We start from the raw sequence: 20989 nt of genomic DNA, 5'->3' as shown, positions 1-20989 counted from the left end.
GTCAGTTGACGTCTCTAGCGATCATAGGGTTAATGTTTATTTATAAGATTCGACATTGGCAGAATCATCAACACCTTGATGAAGCCATAACACGAAAAATTAATTGATTGAGCATATCAGATATTTTTGAGCATTTATTACGTCAAATATAACTGTAGGTTACAGGGTTAAGTATTAAGGGAATACGAGGGACTTGTCCTATGAATACAAAGCAAAAGATAGTGATAAATACATACAATATCAGGCATCAGATAAGTACGCTAATTGACCCCAAATAAATGTTTTACAACCGTTTCATGAGCAACCTCTCTACTTTACATATAGGTAACATAAATATCTCAGTGCTTGACAGTGTCCCAATAGTTGGCTCCTACTTCATTCATATACTTCACAAAATGGGTGCCGACTACTGGGATATAAATGTTAAACACTTACCACTTATCTTATTGTATCGACAGAAGAACGAAAAGTGTTGTAAAAATTGAAAAACCGCTACAAAAACGTATGCCCTAAATTATTTTGTATAAAAACTAACCCTAGCGGGGACGGTAAAAAAATTACTGTAATTATACTAAGTATATTAAATACCGAAATGAGGCCAAATTTGCAAAAATTGGTGTTCGATAAATGAGCTTCAATTATTTCAATTTGGGGTTGTATATTGGCGTATATTACCTGTATCCATGAGTTTTGGCACAAATTTATAGCTAATATTATACCATATTTATATATATACCAAGCAATACCACCTACCTTATATTAAGAAAACATCAAGACATCTTAACGCTTAAGAAATTGTTGTACATATAACTCGATCCATATTATAACAATTATATAAAGCTCAACTACATATACATATAAAATATTTATAAATTATTAGGAATGAAATATAAAAGCCGCAAGGTATCGTAATCATAAATGAAAGAAACATATCCATTTGAATACTTTTACTCTTTATATCACATCACATGAAATCTCAGAAGTGACTCGAAATAAATAACATGTCAAAATGTCACAACGTGATACCAAGTCACACAACAATTCAATTCTAAAATGATATTACATTCAATTGAAACGCCAGAGGCTTTGAGCAAACGGTTGCACCTATGAGAAAAACATTAAACATTTTTTTCCAAAAATTTCTTTTTTGTCGTTTTTTAGACATGATTATTGTACGAAAACGACGAATTACATTATATATAATATACGAGCAAAATTAACTTCGGAAGCTCATATTAAAACTTTTTCAATACGGTTTGACCACATTAATAAAAACTGTTTCGTTTATTATATATATGAAGCAAACGTACACATTTTTGAAATGCAAAAGTCTTAATTAAAATATTATACAAATAGATAAAATGATGTCATTAAACACAATAAATACCAAAATCAGATGTCACGCAGTTTCTTATGAATGTGGTCAAAATTGAATAATCGTAATTATATAACATAAGTTTGATATGTGTAATGTACTATGTGTTAGGCGTATTCACCGATCTCGTCATAAGATGTGTAATATCAACAATTCGATATAAGTCTATATGCAATCTTAAACTATAATATATTTACATTGTTACTCACGACATCGAAATCTTGGTAACGCACAGAAGATCAATAGAACGCCCATAGGTACATTTTAGGCCTCACCCAAAAATTCAAATTATTAAAAAACCGCGTTATTATAATACTCTTATGCGCGCATATTCTGAACTTTAAAATTATGTCGCTATAATAATAATCATAAGCATAGCTCAATTCTAATTTGATAATAGTCGTAACATCCACACACAAATTGCAAATTAAACAAATAATATACATTTACAACTAATATAAATACAACAGCCCTATTTTTACTATTCAATAGTAAAATTGTTTATTTAACTATTCGTTATATAATCTAAGATTTATGGTTCATAAAAGCAGTGTCGAAATTGAAATATAAAAAGTCAATAATCTTATAATTTTATCGACCAGTCTTACGAGTCAAGACCGGAAAAATTATATCATTGCTGCAAAATGTCACGCAGTGTCACTATATTTATGACCGATAACAATTCGAGTAATTTGAATACTTTAAACACTAACCTCGTTACAAAATTTAAGCCTTTAAACACTCAATTGGAAGCCATTTCTAACGGCCCATAAATGCCATTTCTTTTAAATTTCCATTCTAAACTTACAGAACCTTAAAATGTTCACAACTCTTCAGTGGAAGCTATAGGCGCTTTAAGGAGTGGTGTTCTGGGGCTCCTAGAGCCATCGGAATTTCTTGAAGACTGGAAATCCTCGTTAGATAAGGAGGCGGGCATGGGGGCTATCTTGAGCTGATGTCCGTTTAATTTAATCTCGGTAATGGAATGTGATCTGCCGTGGTTGACGATGGGCTTCTCCTTGTTGGTGGTGGTCATGGGGTCGTGGGTGGGCGTCTTGGCCTGCGACTGCGTGACGCGGACGCGGTTGGACTGCTCGCGGAGGGCCATCTGGTAGGCTACCTCGAACGCTTCGCCCAGGGTCAAGATGACTTCTGTCGCTTGGTCCTGGAATGGAAGAGATTAACGATTATTGTACATGGTAAGATGGAGTAGTATTGCAGAAGGAAGTAAAATTGATGGGTGATCTATTTGAGATCTTTGATAGCTGCTCCTTGAACGAGGGACGGAAAGTGTCCCTTCATGCGCTTCATGACGTCAAGCCAGAGTTGAATTACCGCTAAACGCAGAAATGTTCATATCGCTTGTTTCACAGACTTTAGTTTTTCTAAGATCACCAACTCAGCAAATCCTTAATTGGTCTAGACTACCCTTTTGCCCTTACTGAAATATTGAGGATTAAGACTGTAAATCTTACCATAGCCAGCATAGCTTAGGTGACTCAGGTGGCCTAACCTTGGTGGTCTGTGCGAAAGGTCAGCAGCGTGACACACGAATGGAGTTTGGTCTTCAGAACAATGATATCAAAGATGAAAATTACATTAGTAGCAACTCTGAAGACGAATCTTGGTAGTGTGGTCCTCGGTGATGTTGACAGAGTGCATATTATAATCAACTTTCTGACACAAGTTGATAAAAATCTGCTGAACAACGATATAGAAGATGAATCTTACCATAGTGGCAACTCTGAACACATGGCAATAGTGGCTCTTAGTGGTGTGGTCCTTGGTGATGTAGGCGAAGTGTGTGAGATCATCGGCGTCTTGACACGCGCAGTGGATGTTGCGGATCTCGTGCTCGCAGATCAGATCCTGTTAAGGAAGATGTTGTTAGATACAGTGATACCAGGATAGAAAAATCATTATCAGCCCTAACGAAATGATGAATATGTTACAAAATAAAGAAAGTATGTAGCCGCGATACGGTATATATTCTGGCACCATAACTAAGTAAATAATACTGGTAGAAAGGATCGCATCGTCAGTGGCCATCGTATGGGTTGTTTTTTCGGTTGACACAGCTATAATTGTTTTATATCCGTCCGTCGCTTTGACAAAAAGTATATAATATTATCTATAAAACATCAAAGACTTAATAAACAACAAATTCAACCCCGGTCAAGCTGAAAAGAGCACAACACCGAAAATATTAATTAGCAGAGCTAACTAACCGTGATGGCCTCACAAAAAACCGAAAAGAAAAAGCAATCCTTTTTGTAAGAAACACAAAGGCAAGATTGGTCAGTGGTCCGATGAAGTGTGAAGATCCATAATTAAAAGTCAAGCGGAGACGAGGGCTTTGTTAAGTCCGAGGGATGTTTGCCCTTTACTCGCTCGGATGATTTTCCGTAACACAAAGACTTGCCAACTATTATGCTTTAAGATTTTTGGCTTATTTATGAACCCTTTCTATTAGCGTAACAACTACTCCATATTTTACTTTGCAAAAGGGTAGTTCTTTCTTTGTTTAAATTAGGAAACAAAAAATAAGACACTACAGTTTACTTACTTTAAAGTTTAGTTTACTTTATTTTTTTCGATTCTGTTCTTTTTGAATATTACGTAGCTTATTTCCGTATAATACAACATTTCCCCCTAAAACATTTACGTAATAATAAAGTCTTACCCTCGTGATAGTATTCAGAAACTTGACTCCCCTGTAGCTGATCGAGAGGATGATGTCCGGAGAATCCCGGGGCTCTTTGGTAGACTTCTTCAGCTTCTGTATGGACTTCTTCGTGGACTCTGTCCCTCGGAGCTCCTTCACCACCGTTGACCCTAGGTACTGTAGAAAAAAATGTCATTAGTATTACGTACTGTTAACGACTACTTCACCTAGTTACTAGTGACTCTATCGTAGTCTGTTTATTTGTATGATGAGCACGTATATTTGTTGCTGAGCTGATGTACAGATTTGTACTGTGTAGTATTTATCTTTCTATATAGTGCACCATCGCGTCATCTAGTAACCACAACACAAGCTTACTGTTGGACTAGATCAATTTGTCCCATATGTAGGTTCAGAATCAATATTTTTAAAATTTACTTTTTTTAAATTTAGGACACCCTTAGAAAACTTTTACCAGGCTTTATGAATTTGAGTATGGAGAATTGACGAAAGATTACGTAACAAAAGTTTTTTTTTTACCTGAGTGAGGTTAAGAAACTGTCGGTTCTAGAAAATAAAAATTCTGATAGGTACCCTAAAAAAGCGGCCAAGTGCGAGTCGGACTCGCGCATGAAGGGTTCCGTACCATTTAAGACGTATTAAAAAAAATCTACTTGCTAGATCTTGTTCAACATTTTACCACTTTGGACACACATTTTACCACTTTGGAACTGTCTCTCGTGCAAACTATTCAGTTTAGAAAAAAATGATATTAGGAACCTACATATCATTTTTGAAGACCTATCCATAGATACCCCACACGTATGGGTTTGATGAAAAGATTTTTTTTTTTAATTTTTACGACGTATTAAAAAAAAACTACTTACTAGATCTCGTTCGAACCAATTTTCGGTGGAAGTTTGCATGGCAATGTATATCATATATTTTTTTTAGATTTTTCATTCTGTTATTTTAGAAGTTACGGGGGGGGGGACACACTTTTTACCACTTTGGAAGTGTCTCTCGCGCAAACTTTTCAGTTTAGAAAAAAATGATATTAGAAACCTCAATATCATTTTTAAAGACCTATCCATAGATACCCCACACGTATGGGTTTGATGAAAAAAGATTTTTTGAGTTTCAGTTCTAAGTATGGGGAACCCCCAAAATTTATTGTTTTTTTTCTATTTTTGTGTAAACATCATAATGCGGTTCATAGAATACATCTACTTACCAAGTTTGAACAGTATAGCTTTTATAGTTTCGGAAAAAAAGTGGCTGTGACAGAATCGGACAGACAGACGGACATGACGAATCTATAAGGGTTCCGTTTTTTGCCATTTGGCTACGGAACCCTAAAAACACCGCTGATCTTGACCTTTTTTACTCTTTTTACAAATGTCAAGTAGGATAATAAATTTGATATTCAAATTACCACTTCGATATTTTGTGGAACTGTGCATTCTCGACTGTTACATAATTTAGCGATTTTTTCCAGTTCGTTTAAAGCACGTTATTGATAAGTCTATTTTTAAATTAAATTTTTTAAAAGCTCGAAATAGTCACACAACATACCCGTATTGTCAAAAAGTTCAATTATATCGTCTATGATCAAAGCCACAGTCACCAAACTCGTTGTCTAAACAGCAATGCTTAAATCGTCTGCAATCAAAGGCCTGTGATGATCATGATGCAATCTTAAACTCCCCATACAAATCATATAGGGAAGTTTAGGCCCAGTTTATGTCGATTCGTGTAATAAAATTGTTCCATAATATTTATTTAGTACTGATTATTATAGGGAAAATATTGAGAGCTATATTTGTGTCATGTAATTTATCTCTAATATCATTATAATAGGTGGATCACGCATAAAATGATCCTAGAACACCAATACATACACATAATATTTTAATTTATGAATATCTTCTGCACCAACATATGTCTCTGTTTGACCCAATGGTTGACTGGTAGACAATGCCTTTTGGCATTAAGTCCGCCATTTGTATATTTTTCTTTGTTTGTGCAATAAAGTTTAAATATATATTTTGAATGCCAAAAGATTGCCTGGAATTGTGAAAGATGGAACTGGGGCCTGTTTCTCAAAAGCTTGTAACTTGTAATACAAGCGGATGTGACTTTTTGACCGCTACAAACTACAAGCTTTTGAGAAACGAGCCCCTGGTCTATGATAACATTGATAACAAATACATACTGACGGAATGATGAAGGTATCTAAAGATTTGTAAACTTACGTTAGCCACATAAGTGACAGCGCCCGTCACCAGCACGAACGGCTGATGCTTCCACTGCGTCTTCAGCGCCCCCGGCACGCCCACCATCAGCTCCGACGGTGCCCTGATCTCCAAGTCTGAAGGTCTAGGCGGCTGAGGAGCTGGTCTGTTCTTCTTGCTGCGTTTCAACGTCTCACCGCCCGGCGGCGCGAGCGAAGGTACTACGGGAGGGGGTACCGCTTTCAGGTTTTCGGAGATAGGTAACTTTTCTTTGATGTCTTCTTTTAGCTGTTTTATGTTGTTTTTCTAGAACAAAAGAATTGTTCGTTCGGTTGATTAAAGTAAAGAAAAAAAAAAACATAGATATGTCCAGAAGCACAAATTCGGAATCTATGCTGGATATAAATTCAGCGCTGGATTCAGTCTAGATTAATGTCGATACATCACCTAATAATCCAGTATTTTTCCAGTGATATAATCCGATCCAATTAATATTTATCCAGCAAATGTTTACAAGCGATTTCACCGAATCATATTGCTGTACACAACGTTCCCTGACTCTTTTATAAAACTACCCATTGTACTCTAGTAGTACCGAAACAATTTAACTTTTACTCACTCCGTGAAAGTTGAAAATAAAAGCACACGCTTTCGCAAAAAACATCGCTAATTAAACAAAAAAGTTAAACAAAGCATACAATAAAACAAAGGGGAAAAATGACACTCCAACACCGATTCACACCTCACAGGTGCAAAACAAAAGTAATGATGCAGCTACAAAAAAGAGACGAACCATGAAATTTTAATTAACTGTAGTCAAAGGTACGAAAAATAATTGACATGAGCCGTCTAATTTGACGAGTGTCATTTTGATAAAAAAATATAGCGGGCGTATGCAGGGTTTGTCTGAATAATGTTCCGTTGAAACGGTTGTGAATGGGGGATATGGCGGAGGTTTAGTGCGCCCCAACTATGGGGTTTGCGTTTGAAGTATCGAGTTTTAGTTTCGTTGGTAATTTATTGAAGCATCATCTTCTTCGCGTTATCTCGGCATTTTTGCCACGGCTCATGGGAGCCTGGGGTTCGCTTGGCAACTAATCCCTAGAATTGGCATAGCCATTAGTTTTTACGAAAGCGACTGCCATCTGACCTTCCAACCCAGAGGGTAAACTTGGCCCTATTGGGAGTCCGGTTTTCTCACGGTGTTTTCCTTCATCGAAAAGCGACTGGTAAATATAAAATGATATTTCGTAGATAAGTTCCGAAAAACTCATTGGTACGAGCCGGGGTTTGAATCCACGACCTCCGGACTGCAAGTCGCACGCTCTTACCGCTAGGCCACCAGCGCTTCAACTAACTTTTTAAAGCAATTCTTAGTAAATTATGCAGATTAAGTTTTTTGGCAAAGACTAAACCCTACATAACAATAGAATCGCGCCAACCCACTGATGCCAAGATACTATAGTCTGTTTTTTTATTCCGTAGACTAAAATGACAACCACAAATGTCAAACGTAGAAATAATGTGACCAGCTTAAAACAAATAGTGCTGAACTTTGATTTCGGTTTGTGAATAACCGATAAATATTAAATTAATTTTAGATTCAAAATTAACAACGAATGAAATCTACTCACTACATGATAGGAAGTAAACAATAAATAAAATCTACTCACTACTAATCCACTCAAACATTTAAAAATTGCGTTATGAGCTTCGAGGTGACTTAATATTACAATAAAATCGCTTTTAAATATTAGAAATATGGTGTATAGACCTGGATACAAACTTTCTAAATATCTCAAAATGGTGTTACATGCATATATAAATAACTCCTAATAGTTTATTTTCGGTTAATACCGGTTGTAGCACATTACTATTTTTAAGACGTAAAAAACTAGCAACACATGATATGTCATTTTAGTCTACGGCATATAAAAATAGACTATACATATTGTTATAAACTCGGCCGAATTTCACCTTCCCATATAAACTGAATGTCGTTCTCATTTTGAAACTACGTGTTGGATTGTAATTAAACTTACATACAATGATATGAGGTATTATAAGGTATCTATGCCTATAATTAATTTATATAGCTCCAGCTTATAAAACAAACGAAATAGAGCGAAAACAAGTTTTTTATGAAAAGCTTAAATTCGCTGTATTTTTTTTTACCATGGTATCGAAAGAATACATAAACGAATTACATATACATTATTGTAAGTACAAAGTTTCAGAGCAATCTAGCTAGTCGTTTTAAAATGAGAGCGTAACGACGTTTGTATGGAGAACCGAGTCCAATAAAAAAAAACTGCATTCTGCACTGTTTTCACCATAAAAAGTCTTATAGTACAATCTTACCTCACAAAATGCAGATGACATTTTACAAATAACTAAGTACTTGCGCCTAGTATTGACTCGTCTACAAATCCGTGTATTTTGCGGTGAACATCCACCATAGTAAGGGTATTCCTGCACTCAGCTCGGCAGCCGGTATGAATGGGCCCTGAATAGACGTAGGATTGAACACTAATTACCTATACATGTCCGACGACGTGTGAAATTAAAAAAAGACCGCGTACTGCACTCAGTACCGAAGAGACACATGTGAGGTTTTGTTGGAAAACAGACTTTACAGTATTATGTAAAAAAAATGCGAAAAGTGCTTACTAGTTTTGTTAAAAAAAGGACCTTATGGCAAGTAAGTAAAATCCATTTAATACCTTATTAAAGATTACATAGAGTCGCTTTTACCAGATAACCCATCTATGCATCGAAAACTATACTTCCTACATTAGTTTTTTGTTTGTGCTATTCGAAAGTAGTTTTATTAAGGTAAAACATTGCTATATTAAGAGTACTAGTCATATCCTTATGTCTGAAGAACGTTATTGTAAAAATAAACAAATAAAACAGAAAATCGAGCCTTGTTTGTGTTAACATGTAACGAATCCTGATAACAGGTTATGCAGCGCTATGAAACATGCGTCACCGCACAGTTGCGCCAACGTTGCGTCGAGTAGCAGCCATAGAGTTGACTAGACGCCGACGCTCGGGAGACGCTAGTGTGGGGTTGCCCTTATGCATGTCTTTAAAAAAACTTAATTGGCGGAAAAGACATTTAAAGTCTTATGTTTGACGCCAATAAGCATCTATCATTTAGGTCAATGTGGGTAAGACGGACATAATTTTTGGTTGGGAATACCGTCATAGCAAGAACTCTCGTTTTTGTATACGTACTATGCTCAAACACCGACCTTCTCTATGTAGAGTATGTGTATAAACGCAAGAGCTAGAAGCGATGAAATGAAAGAGCTTATAGACGGTCTTACCTGATAGACATTTTTCTCCATATTGACCTTATCTATTTTTGTATCATGACAAGGTAAAGTTTAATAAAACACGTTGAATATTCGCAACAGACTGACTTTAATAAAAGAGTAACGGTACATGAAGTTACACACATCATGAGGATAGATGGCGCTGGTAGTAACAAACATTATATTTTGATACTTTGCCAATACCCCCACTTATCAAAATAAGCTAAACATCCTTAAGAAAACACAAGGATAAACATTCTTAAGGAATTAAGAAATCAAAAAAAAAAAAACACACTACAAAAGAAAATAACCCCATACATAGGTATATACATATTGGGTAAAACTATACAGAAACAATACCAAGCATCTTCATAAACTTGTAGTGTTTAAGTGAACACAAACCTTTGGTCAGCAAATCAGCTGGCATTTCCTCAGTAGGAATATACTTAATATTCACATAATTACTTTTAACAACGTCTCTAATATAGTGATGACGTACATCTATATGTTTAGATCTATTATGACTTTGATGACTAGATGCTAATTTCAAAGCACTCTGGTTATCACAATTCAAATTAATTGTATGAAACCTTCCTGTAATTTCATGTAATAAATTTCTTAAATAAACCGCTTCTCTGGAAGCTTCTGAGAGAGCAGTGTATTCTGATTCCGTACTAGAAAGACTAACAGTCTTCTGTTTTCTGCTTTGCCATGAAACAGCTGACCCTGACATAACAAAACAGAAACCAGTATAAGACTTCCTATCTACAGCATCACTTGCCCAATCACTGTCAACAAAACCTTGCAAATCACTGTTATTATTACTATATCTCAAACAATAGGTTTTTGTTAACTGCAAGTACCTTAAAATACGTTTTGCATAATTGTAATGTTCACTGTTATAACAATTATTGAACTGGCTTAGGTAGCTTACTGAATATGCAATGTCTGGCCTTGTTAAAACAGCCAAGTACATCAAACTTCCTATTAACTTTTGGTAAGGAACATTAGGTAAACTTCCTACAGTTTTTTGTAAGTTTAACTTGGGTTCAATGGGAGTAGTTTGTGTTTTACAGTCTGACATCTGAAATTTAGACACTAACTGCTCAATATATTGCTGTTGATCTACAGTTATCACACTTTTATTTTTATCTAAATTTATTCTCATGCCAAGATACTGTCTTACAGGGCCTAGGTCTTTCAATTTGAACTCTGAACTTAAAACATTTTTTAGTTTTTCTGTTTCAGTGTCATTGTTTGAAAAAATCAGAAAATCATCTACATAGAGCCCAACAATTATCTTTACTTTTCCATTAGTTTTTGTAAACAAACATGGTTCATATTGACTGTTTTTAAAGCCTAATTTACAAAGACAATCTTTGACCCTCTCATACCATGCTAGAGAAGACTGCTTCAGCCCGTAAATAGCCCGCTTTAGTTTTAACACATTTCCCCCACTTTTGTTTGCAAAACCTTCAGGAATAGACATATATATATTTTCCTTCAGAAAACCATTTAAGAAAGCCGTAGTAACATCTAAATGTGTTATACTCATTCCTAACTTTACACTAAGAGCAAATAATAGTCTCAGAGTTGAATGACGTACTACAGGAGAAAAAGTGTCCGTATAGTCAACACCTGGCTTCTGCGTAAAGCCTTTGGCCACGAGCCGCGCACGATAACGCACATTATTGTCCACATCACTTTTTTTATTAAACACCCACCTACACTTAACTACCGACACATTACCAGGGTTCTCAACGAGCTCCCACGCATCATTGTCCTCGAAAGACTGCAATTCTTCAGCTATGGCGCATCTCCACTGCTCCTTCTCTGGCCCCTCAAGAGCCTCTGAGTATGAGATTTCCTCTGATGCTGGAACAGTACTGGGAACACACATGCTTCTAAATCCATACCTCTCAGGCTGTTTTTTTAGGCGCTTACTTCTCGGTTCAGGTGTTGATGTAGTCTGGACTGGTTGCTCTGGCTCCTCATTTGACAGGGACTCGGTTAATGTCTCATTACCATCGGCATATACTGAAGAATCTGAAGAGAGTTCAGAATGATCCTCAACTGGAACATCAGGTTGTGAATCCCCCACTGAAACGCTGCTCTTCTCCTCCACACTGGATATCGGTGCCTCTTCATTAGGTATCCAAATAGCCAAATCATCACAGGTGTCGCTAGTATCCATTTCACCCTCCATCACAATGACATCTCTGCTGGTAACAATTGTCTTCTTTGTAGGATTATACAACCTGTAACCTTTCACATTCTCTCCATATCCAACTAAGATATGCTGTGCAGATTTCTTGTCCCACTTCAAGCGTTTCTCCTTAGGGATATGTACCATTGCTTTACTACCAAACAATCTAATGTGACTTAAATCTGGTTTTGAACCATACCACAGTTCAAACGGAGTTTTCTCTAATCCTGATACAATGGACCTGTTTTTCAATTCAATTTCAATTCAATACTTTATTTCCAAGAATATGGTACATACACTGTTGGTTAGTAGAATGTATTAGATCAGCATATTCTGCCGGCATGCATCGGCGTAGAAATATTAACATGAGGAGTTAAATTAAACATTAAAATTCAAAGTCAGTATAAGATTAGCAAAATTAATTAACAATTCATTATAAATATCAATTTAAAAATTCATCAACAGAGTAATAACATTTACCAAGCAACCACTGAAACATTTTTTTTTCAAATTGACATACCGGTAGAGTTTTGAGGTCATCTGGGACTCTATTAAATATTTTAACAGCCATATTGCAAGCATTTGACTTGGAGACTTTTAGCTTTTGCGCAGGTTGATAAAGCTGAAGTGGCTTCCTGCTGGGCCTTTGCTTATTTATAACTTCATCATGAAGTGGGAAAAGCTGAGGGTGTTTTTTAACAAATTTGGTGATTTCTAAAATGTATTGACAAGGCAATGGTAAGATATTTCAGATAAACTGCGGTGCTGGCCGCCTCTGCCCAAAATCTCTTGTCCAACTTTGCATCGTAAAGAAGACACCTAGCTTTCTCAACCACTGAGCGGTTGGCTCTTTCTGGGATCGAGTTTTGTTCTGGAGTGTATGCATTTGTGGTTTGATGTATAATTCCAGCAGTAGCAAGATAAGTTTTAAACTCCCGGTTGCAGTATTCCGAACCTTGATCAGTATGAAAAATCTTTATCTTCTTCCCTTGCTGGTTCTCTACAAGCGATTTGAATTCCTTGAATTTGCTAAAAGCTTCACTTTTCTGTTTGAGAAAATAAATGAATGTCATTCTGCTATAGTCATCAATAAACAGCATAAAGTACCTATTGCCATTTAAAGAATTAACCTCCATGGGTCCACACAGGTCACTATGTATCCTGTGACATGTCTCTGTGCTCCTGGTACCAACATGAGTAAAAGGTAACCTCGTTTGCTTCCCTTCACAACAGGTTTCACATTGTGCCTTGGTTATGTCCAAAGAACCTTCATATGACACACCATCAACAATGCCGTTTTTCATCTTGTTCAAATCTTGGCTATTAATATGTGCCAAGCGTTTATGCCAAAGTTGTCCTGTAACTGCTGGAGCTGCCAACAAACAACTCTGTTTCTGTAGCCGCAACTTGTAAACACCGTTAATTAAATCGGCTACGGCAACCAAAGTATCGTTTCTGTCAAAAATATAACAATGTTTTTTATCAAATGTAATACTGTTGCCATTTTTGATAAGCTCGCTTACTGATAACAAGTTGGTTGTCAAACTAGGCACGCAAAGCACATCCTTCACAGTTATTTGACATTCCAAATGCGAAACAATTTCCACGTCTCCGGAACAAACCACTGGCACTTTCTCATCATTTGCCACAATGATTTCTGGTAAACACGGCGTAAAGTTTGCATTTTTCATCCAATCTTTGTTCACCACCAAATGCCCGCTCGCACCAGAGTCCACGTAAAAATCATCCTTACTGAACTTCCCGTTAAGGAAAACAACACTAAATACGCATTTACTAGCGTTTTTCTTCAACATCGGGCATTGATTACGATAATGTCCATTGGATTTACATTTGTAGCATATAACATCTTTTGTTGTTGTATCTGTCACTGTCTTCTTGTTTGTCATTGACAAGCCACTATGCCCGCCATTATTCTTTGGCTTAGTGTTGCCAGAGTGATATTTATTTCTTGCTACGAATGCCGCACTGCTGCCAACTTCAGAATCATGTGTTACTTCCATGTCAAGTAACTTTGACTTAATGACATCTGCAGTTATCGGAATACCCGAATGTTCAATTGCCATTATCATGGGTGAATAACGATCAGACAAACCTGCTAATAATAATGATCCTACCCACTCATCGGTAATTGTAAATCCTGTGCCGTTTAACCTTTGAGCTGTTTCGACCATTTGTGTGACATAGTTAGACATCGAGTCACAGTTTTCAAGTCTTATATTGATCAAATGTCGAAGCAAGGTTATCTTTCTTGAGAAACCAGAGTCGTCAAACATGGTCTTCAATTTAGTCCATAATTCCGCTGAGCTCTGTGTGTTCTTAATATGCACGTACAATGCTGGATCAATAGTTAAAATTAACTTTGCCTTCGTTTTTGCATCTTCCGTTGGCTTATTTTCAAATCCTTCCGGTGGTTTGATGTACTTGTCACTTCCATCTAGCACCAACAAGCTTTCGGCCGCAAAACTCCACTCGTCGTAATTCTCCCTGCCTTTCAACTTAGGCACACTGGCAATATAGTTCGTAGTCATGTTTCCGCGAATAAACGTTCACTTTTATCTACTTTAAACTAAAATAACTGATAAAAAACTTGAAACACCCATAACCTAATAAAACACGTTGAATATTCGCAACAGACTGACTTTAATAAAAGAGTAACGGTACATGAAGTTACACACATCATGAGGATAGATGGCGCTGGTAGTAACAAACATTATATTTTGATACTTTGCCAATAAAGTTTAAGTTTTATGTGATGTAGTCGGATCCAAATTCAAACGCGCTGTTTAGTAGGGACCCATTTAATTTTCCGCACATGTGCGTTCACTAGTAAAAATATTGTATTGAAGATGCAACAACAAACAGACAAAATAGCTAAAAAATTTCTACAAGTTCTTTACACCTGACTTTCCCGAAGTGAACATCAGAAGTAATCAACATTTTCATACTTAACTGAATATTAGGGCTGCAGCCCACTTATAAAGGCGTTACCACACCAGCGGGGTTGCCTGGCTACACCCTCTGCACGTGTCACCATAATTACACGTGAGATGAGCAATTTGCAAGGATTAGCCATTTTAATCTCATCGTTTGGGGTAAAATTGAGTGATAGGTTTAATATAAAACGGTATGTTTTAACTGGTGTGCAATCAACTTTAGTTTCAAGAAACAATGTAAATGTGACCTTATTGCCCTTATAATAGAGTTATTTATGTCGGTGGAGTTTAGTTTGAAAGGGTGGCTTTAGAAAAGATAGCGTAATGCGATGTTGAACTTCATTAAAGTCACATTATTGAAACTTCTAACAAACAAGTACTCATAGTTTGCGTATGGACATTTAAAAGAAGTCATCCTTTACCATTGCACTCTACCAGATAGTTGCGTCCTGCTCTCGCAATTGCTGCAGACAGAATGGTGATTTTGTGAATATATGCTATAAGTAATACAAAGGTTTTGTCTAACGAGTATATTTATTATTATTATAGGTCAAAATCTTATTCAAGCTGTTAATCCTGATTAAATACTTATTGACCAGATAGTCTATAAAATTTTACTAAAAACCACTCACATTTATTTTTCTTTTAAATAAATCAATATTATAGGGACATTCTAACACAAATTCACTAAGTCCCACGGTAAGCCAAGAAGGCTTGTGTTGTGGGTACTCAGACAACGATAGGTATATATAATAAACAAATACTTAAATACATAGAAAACATCCATGACTCAGGAACAAATATCTCTGCTCATCACACGAATAAATGCCCTTACCAGGATTTGAACCCGGGACAATCGGCTTCGTAGGCAGGGTCACTACCCACTAGGCTAAACTGGTCGTCGATTACTTTTATACTCATTACATTTACACGTATAAAAAATAAAATTCAAAAACATGACATCTGCGTTCCCGGGCGTCATATTATCTCGCTCACTCCTACGCTAGTGAGAGTGAGGGAAGTACATAACTGGGCTTAATATACTGATGATATGATATTGATGTTATGTACAGGTAGACGAACTGTGGGTAAAGTCGAAATGAATGTCAAATTGAGATGTTGCGGATTTTATATTGTAACTACATTTATGACGAAGCCTGTGGTGGATTCACTGCTGTACAAAAAAAAAAATATTTTTTTGTTGCCCTGGATATCTCTGCGAATTTCTATGTTTTCAAGTGCACATTTTACGAATGTATTCATAAAAGTTATGAATTTTGTTCTATTTTTTTATGATTTCAGCGTATTTTATATCATATATTTAGATTTTTTTATTGTAAAATGAAAATAAAGACAAAAAAAGTAGAGCAAATCTTCCAAAATCATTGATAGTTTCATAGATTGTGAGCATAAATACATCGGAAATCAATCTTATATCAGAGGCAACAAAACCACTGTTGACCAAGCTTATGTAGATTGCACGAAGTTTGTTGTGGATTCTGTTTAGTACCTGCTTTTGACGAAGCCTGCGCTGCGGATTTAGATGATGGTTGTGGTTTCAATTTAGTTTTATTTAATAAAATAATAAAGAAAGTAAAAAAAAATGCGATATTCGTTTTGAAGGTTGAAATGCCGATCCTGCTGGCTCAGCAGCACTCTCTAATTAAGTACTTAAGTACCTGGGCGACCGAGCTTTGCTCGGTTATAATATAACTATTTATTGTAATATGGTGGTGTATAGGTGATAATCTTAACTACATTTTTTTACTAAATTAAACTTGTCTAAAACAATAAAAATTAAAAAAATATATATAAACTTGAACTTAAAGTTAGTCACCGGGCGAGATTCGAACCCGTAACACTCGTTTAGCAGTCCGCGTCTTAACCCGCTGGACCAGACGGACAGTGGCCGGCAACACGAAATTAGCGACCATATTCTTCGTCGAAAGAAAAACGCATGAAAACTCGAAAACACGCGTTTTCCCAAACATAAGACTAATCTAGATAGATTGTAAACCCCCATATACCAAAATTCAGCGAAATCGTTAGAGCCGTTTCCGAGATCACAGAAATATATATATATATACAAGAATTGCTCGTTTAAAGGTATAAGATATATTTAGAAAAAAACGGGTAGTCAATCTCGCGAGCGAGTCTGTGGCGGCGCTCCTGTGCTAAGCATACTGTTTTTATTTTATGCGAGCCAGTTACGCTCATTGCATACGAAATGTCTGACATAATTACGTTTTATAACATAAAATCACGTAACGTCTTACTAACTTTAATGGAATATTAAACCGAATTTAATTTTTTAAACAGTTTTAATAACCTCTGTAGGGTTAAGATGGTTAGCTCTTTATCATTTGTCACCATGCCTGTCACGTTCTAACAAGTATGTAAGCGAGAAAGTGACAAGCATAGTGACAAGTGATAAAAATGGAACCATGATGCCGCCGCTGTTCATACTTTTATTACAGTGTTGGCAATATTAAACAAAATGTTGTATATGTAACTACGTCAAACAACAATATCGTAATGAACCAATTTTTTTATACTACGTCGGTGGCAAACAAGCATACGGCCCGCCTGATGGTAAGCAGCTACCGTAGCCTATGGACACCTGCAACTCCAGAAGTGTTACATGCGCGTTGCCGACACTGACCCGCACTCTCGTTGAGCTCTTTGTTATAAGAAGAAAATATATTTTGATAGTTTTTTTTCTAATTGACTTACCTTACCTCAATTATGTTTCGTATGTTTGTTATTGTAACCATACTAATTATAACAATACCAATTGTAATAACAACTACATCTTTCATAATTTACGAGCATAAATAAATTAATAAAATTATAAATAAAATAACATTCATAATGAGGAAATACTTGTAAGGTAAGGTAAGGCTTTTGCAGTAAGCAAAATCCGTCAGTTAACTGATATCAAAACAGCTCGATTAGTATATTTTAGTTACTTCCATAGCATTATGTCATATGGTATTTTACTGTGGGGTGGTACTTCAGAGATAAATACCATTTTTGCTCTGCAGAAGAGGGCTATTCGAGCAATATATAAAATGAAACATAGAGACTCATTTAGAGATAAATTTAAGGAAATTGACATAATGACAGTGCACTGTCAATACATTTATGAGAATATTCTTTATGTACTTACATAAAAATATTGTCGATTTTAAGAAAAATTGTGACATTCATAATCATAATGTTAATACTAGAAATAAACGTAAGCTCGCAGTGCCTTTCACTCGGCTCCATAAAATTAAAAAATCATTCATGGGTAATTGTGATACTGATACTGATACTGATACTTGGGGTAACTCCAGCCAGCAGATCCTGCAGCAAGGACTAGGAAGGGGAGACTACAAGGGGGAGGCGATGTTGATACAAAATAGCACCGTAGGCTCGCATGACTCTGCTGATTCAACCTAAGAGGCAGCGAGTCGGTGGATTATGTCAGCGTCACATCACACCGGCTAAGCCTCAAACGCGAAATCAAACAAAGTACGCTCGCACACCGGCTTATTACGCAACAACCCCTGCCACCCCGCCGTAGGCACCTGCAGCCTGCCCGAGACACCGGAGCACCCAGTAGATAGGACTGGAGTGTAGGGTTTGCAGTCAGGATAGTAGGAGAGACGGGAAAGTTTTAGCCGACCCGAATACAAGGCATCGTTAAGTCAGCACGGGGTAGATAGATACTATACTTGGTGTGTAATAAATACTTGGTATTAGGAATGTGAGGGTATGTGACTGCTGTATTATTATTTTTATGAAGTCCCCCCCCCCCCCCCCCCTCTTGTTTCATACAACTTTAAGCGCCAGGATAATCTTATCCTTAATTCGTAATGTCTGATGCTAATCAAAGCGTGGTAGGTCACCTGGGGCTGGCTCCGTATTACATGTCCTACCGTAGTGCCGCCATCGCTTTCGGCTTCCTCTGGCTCTGATTCCTTCAGTTTTCGATTGTTTATATATTCTTTCCACTTGTTTCTTTAGGCTGCTTCTGATTTCGGATATGTGTTCCCAATAGGATCAGGGTAAAAATGCCGAATATCGTAGTTCAGTGAGTCCTCCCACGTATAGGTATATTGGGCGTCCCTCCTTCTCTTTATATTTTAGAACTGTTTTTATCGTAGCTCGTATCGTAGCTGTCATGACCTAAGGTGATATAAGTGCCAAGAAATTTAATAGTATTTAATGGTTGTATAGGTGCAGGAGTATCTAAGAGGACCGTTAGCTTTCTTACTATACGGTCGAGGACAAGCTCCACTATGCACTGTGTTACTGATGATAAACCAAAAGTAAAAGCACTTATCAAGCAAGGCTGGTAAGCTCGTACATAATAGCACTCGACCCAATAAACATGGGAGTTTATATAAAATAATAGTAAAAAATAAACAACGCTGCCATTAGCACGGTAAAAATATTTACATTTCTTCTTTATCCATACTTACTTATATACGAGTATAGGTATATACATAGCACTTCTAGGCTTCGCGGGGTGCCATCAGGTCACTTTTAGACATGTCAGTGTTAAAACAAGTAGGTAAATCAAGTTGCTTGAGTTAAATATAGTTTTCTTATGTATTACCTTTTTCTTTTTTTTTATACCACAACGGTTGCCACCGTTACGGCCCTCCAGAGGCGTCACATACGCGTGTTACCTAGTAATGATTTACACAATTTCAGCATATGTAAATGTCGATAGTAGTTTAGACAGTCACGACGGGGTTGGTTGCTCAGCGGACATACAAAACTGGATTATATCACTGCACAACACAGACACTTCTAGCACAAGGAAAACACAAAAACAGATATAATTTGCACACCGACTTAACTACTTTGCGCATAACAGAACTGCACTGTCACTTAACTTAAAGAAAACGCACACACACACACACACATTCAATAATAAATACACAAAAACTTGAGATTTTATAATAAACTTCCAAACCATATTACTGAATTATCAATTGATAAATTTAAAAATAATGTAAAGCGTAAACTTATCTCTAAAGCTTATTATACCACACAAGACTACATGAATGATTGAAATTTGGTCTATGAATTATATATGGAATAATACTTACATCAATAAATTGCTCTGATAATTAGCTTAAGATAATAATATGTAATACTGTCTTACTATTCATAAGTGCTTGTTGCTAGGCCTAAACGAAAAAAGTATATTTGAACTGAACTGAACATCCGGCACATTGAGGTCGAAAAAGCTCTTGAGTAGTTGACGGATCTTTCCTAAGGCGGCAACTGGACAAAAGATTCCTATGGGTCGAAGTATATCCGCAAGGGCCCAGAAATCATAAGATAAAATAAGATATAGTCTGTTCGGAAAGAGAAGAGTCGTGGAATGTATGGGGCCCATACATTCCACGACTCTTCTTTTTCCGCACAGACTCTAAGGCAAGGTACATTGACAGTATACGTCTTGAAGGTTAATATAATCGTTTTTGGCGACAACGGGCACGACTTTACGTGTTACTGGCGTCCAAAAAGTAAAAATACCTCGTAATATAGCGTAAGTTAAATGCAATCTAACACTTTTTCCAGTGTTATCACCCTGTTAGAGCTGATTGCATTGTGCAGTATCTAAGCAACTACCTCAAAGATCGAGGATATCCTTTTTACCACGATTGGACGGATTGCCATCTTTAATGGCCGCCATTTGCAGTTCAACGAATGATACCGGCCACTTTATGTGTGCCATTTTATTGGCCATTGCCCTATTGATTAATCTGAAATGGGCTTTCAATATTTTTTTCTTATACAATGAGTCTTTATAATGCCATTTGTACATCTTATACCTTTAAACGAGCAATTCTTGTATATTTATATATTTCGGGGATCTCGGAAACGATGATCTAACGATTTCGATGAAATTTGGTATGGGGATTTTCGGGGGCGAAAAATTGATCTAGCTTGGCATCATCTCTGGGAAAACGCGCATTTTTGATTTTTGTTTGTTTTCCGAGCAAGGCGCGGTCTCCTAGATTATTTTTGTAATTTGTGCAATAAAGTTGTTTGTTTTCTGTATATTTTGTGATAGGTTTCTTTCATTGCATTTGCAATACCAAAGGTTGTGTGGAAGAGATCGCTTTTAGCAATAAGAGCGCCTGTTGTTTACCTCTATTTGGGTTGCTGTTTTCTTTTATAATGTTTTCTTGTATTGACGTGTGCAATAAAGAGTATTTGTATTGTATTG

General features: G+C 36.5%; 1 protein-coding gene across 2 annotated transcripts in view; it reads right to left on the bottom strand.

Annotated features, from left to right (window-relative positions):
- Positions 1–932: 932 nt before the first annotated feature.
- LOC133525091 (uncharacterized) overlaps positions 933–20989 on the bottom strand; it is a 177115-nt gene continuing 157058 nt past the window's right edge. For both annotated transcript variants that reach the window (XM_061861334.1, XM_061861333.1), the window contains exons 15-18: positions 6296–6580; positions 4059–4217; positions 3107–3244; positions 933–2540 (exon numbers count right to left, since the gene is read on the bottom strand). In XM_061861334.1, coding sequence (XP_061717318.1) covers positions 2199–2540; positions 3107–3244; positions 4059–4217; positions 6296–6580 — 924 coding nt within the window. In that variant the 3' untranslated portion in view covers positions 933–2198. The remainder of the gene's footprint in view (positions 2541–3106; positions 3245–4058; positions 4218–6295; positions 6581–20989) is intronic.

This window comes from Cydia pomonella, chromosome 14 (assembly GCF_033807575.1).
Source record: "Cydia pomonella isolate Wapato2018A chromosome 14, ilCydPomo1, whole genome shotgun sequence".
NCBI lineage: Eukaryota > Metazoa > Arthropoda > Insecta > Lepidoptera > Tortricidae > Cydia > Cydia pomonella.
The sequence above is the reverse complement of the archived record's forward strand: the minus strand, read 5'-3'. Positions and strand labels throughout refer to the sequence as shown.